Raw genomic sequence first — 2,546 nt, 5'->3', positions numbered from 1 at the left:
AATTAAAAGAATAAACAAGAAAGAAATTGTAATAAAAAGTCAAATAATTTTATCTATTTTTAATTTAAAGAAAATTCAATTCAAGAAAACCGATAAAAATAAATAAAGAATAAATAAATTATTTTGAAATTTTACATTGATGAAAACTTTGTTGTAATGTTATTTCATGAAAACATAATTAACGATAAAAAACATCTTGAAATATAAAAATAAAATAAAATATTAAAACGAATGACGTTTACAATAAAAAATAACATTTCAAAAGAGTTAACCATTAGAAAAGAAGTAATTCTTTTAAACAAATAACCGATTTTCTAAATTATCAGTATTTAAACTACAAAACAAAATTATTATTCATTAAATGTCAAAAGTAGTAGTAAAATTCTATTTGAATGAACAATTTATTTCAAGTAAACCAATGAATTCACAAGACAATTTGAAAACAGTTAGGGAGAAATTAAAAGAAAAGATATGTGATTTTCAACAATTTCTATCAAAAGATGGAGAATTAATTGATATAAGTGATGAAGATTCATTTACTATAGGAGATATAATTAATGAATCAAGAATAATAAATGTCAAAGAAATGGGAGATAAAAATGAAGCAGAAATAAAATTAAATGATAAAATAATTAGCACTGTTCAAGTAGATACTAAAACAAAGTTAAGTGATATCAGAAAATTAATTCAAAATATTCCAGAATCTGCACATTTCTATACACTTGATAATGAAATAATTGAAAAAGAAGATGAGGAAACATTTTTATTAGAAGATATAATAAATAATCTTAAAAATGAGAAAGAAAATATTATAACTGTTGGAATATGTTTGAATGGAAAACCATTAATAAATAAACAATTAAATGAGAATCTTTTTCTTTCAGATATCAGAAAGGAAATTGAAAATGTAAAAAATATTCCAAAAGAATTTGTATTTGAAAATCAAAAAGGATTTAAAATCCTAACTGATGACGAACAATCATTAAAATTATCATCTATTCTTTATGATAATACAATTAACATAATAGCAGAAGAAGTTTTAAAGATAAGAGAACAAATTAATACCCAAATTGAAGGGTTAAGGAAATCGTTAAATAATGCTTTATCAAAATTGAGTGAAATAAAACGTACATATGAACAAATTAGTTTTTATCGTGATAAAGTTAATAATAATAAAGATTATACTTTTACTGTTAGTGTAACAGTACAAAAAATGGTTGACTTAAAACCAGGAGAATATATAACTAATTGTTTGTATTGTCATAAAACATGTTGTTATCCATGTGATATTAAAGGAGATATAAAAGATGGTTGTTGTTGTATTGGTGCCAATGGATATTGTAAAATATGTGGGTGTCATTATACACAACACGCAAACTCAAGATACAGATTTGAGTATGTAACAGAAACAAAACAACAAACAGCACAAGAAGTACTTCAAAGATACAATGAAGGTAAAAAAGGTATAGCTAATGCAGAAAATATGTTAAAAAAGTTAGAAGAAGAATATTATAAAATTCAAACGGAATGTTATGATAAACAAGTAAAAATAGTAGAGCGCATTAATAGATTATCAGAAATTGCACCAAATAATAAAGTTAATGGATTTAATGAATATTTAGACCAATTAATTCAAACAGAAAATGACGAAAAGAAAAGTGGATATCAAGAACGAATAAAAGGATATAACCAACTTAAACAATCAAATGAAATAACCGAATATATTATGAAAAAATCAGGTTCAAAAAAGAGTATGGAAGAGATTTGGGCAGAAGTTGAAAGAAAAATGAAAGAATTAAAATAAAGAGAAAAATCAACACTAGATGAATCAATTCAAAAAATGAGAAGTATGTTTTAATCTAATAAAAACGTATAATTAAATGAAAGTTTTAATTAATTATTTAAAAATTAATACTTAATTAATAATAAAAATGATATATAATGTTCATTATTTTCTAATATGAAATTTGTTTATTTTTTATTACTAATTAATTTCTCATGTATATTTGAATATAATACAATAAATGAATCAAATGAATTATCATATTGTTAAATATAATATTTTAATATCAACATTGATGTTAATTTCAATTTTTAAATGATTTAATTAATATTTCTCTCTTATTGTTTGATATTGATATATCATTCTTTATATTTGTTTTATAATTCTCTTTTTATTATTATTTTATTTTTATATTCTTATTCTTATCTTTCTTTTTTATTTTATTTCTTTTTCTTTTATTTTATTTCTTTTTCTTTTATTTTATATCTTTATTTTATATTTATTTTTATTTTGTTTATTATTTCTTATTTATTTTATCTTATTTATCTTCTTATTTATTTATATTTTATATTTATTCATTCTTTATTCTTCATTTTGTTTTAATTTATATTAAAATTATTTAGAGATGAGAGAATATAATGATGAATTTGATTTTATATTTTGATTATTTCATTAATCAAATTGTTGATTATTGATTATTGTTGTTAATTTTCATATTTCATTTTATTTTATTATTATTATTTTATTGATGATTTCATTATAT

The 2,546-nt window shown here is 19.9% G+C and overlaps 1 protein-coding gene across 1 annotated transcript, besides 7 other annotated features; it reads left to right on the top strand.

Annotated features, from left to right (window-relative positions):
- The first annotated feature begins 41 nt into the window (after positions 1-41).
- Positions 42-69: a sequence feature (AT_rich).
- A 23-nt stretch (positions 70-92) lies between these two features.
- Positions 93-134: a sequence feature (AT_rich).
- Positions 135-199: 65 nt separating this feature from the next.
- Positions 200-228: a sequence feature (AT_rich).
- A 133-nt stretch (positions 229-361) lies between these two features.
- On the top strand, positions 362-1,804 carry EDI_069860 (uncharacterized protein; the record flags this gene model as incomplete). The annotated part of the gene is made up of 1 exon (XM_001737065.1): positions 362-1,804. The coding sequence occupies one exon, from the start codon at positions 362-364 to the stop codon at positions 1,802-1,804; it is 1,443 nt and encodes a 480-aa protein (XP_001737117.1).
- A 67-nt stretch (positions 1,805-1,871) lies between these two features.
- Positions 1,872-2,116: a sequence feature (AT_rich).
- A 56-nt stretch (positions 2,117-2,172) lies between these two features.
- Positions 2,173-2,359: a microsatellite.
- A 21-nt stretch (positions 2,360-2,380) lies between these two features.
- Positions 2,381-2,405: a sequence feature (AT_rich).
- Positions 2,406-2,439: 34 nt separating this feature from the next.
- Positions 2,440-2,544: a microsatellite.
- Between the last annotated feature and the right edge of the window lie 2 nt (positions 2,545-2,546).

The sequence above is a fragment of the Entamoeba dispar genome, genomic scaffold (genome assembly GCF_000209125.1).
Source record: "Entamoeba dispar SAW760 scf_1105229460297 genomic scaffold, whole genome shotgun sequence".
NCBI lineage: Eukaryota > Evosea > Mastigamoebida > Endamoebidae > Entamoeba > Entamoeba dispar.
This window is presented reverse-complemented; position numbering and strand designations above follow the sequence as displayed.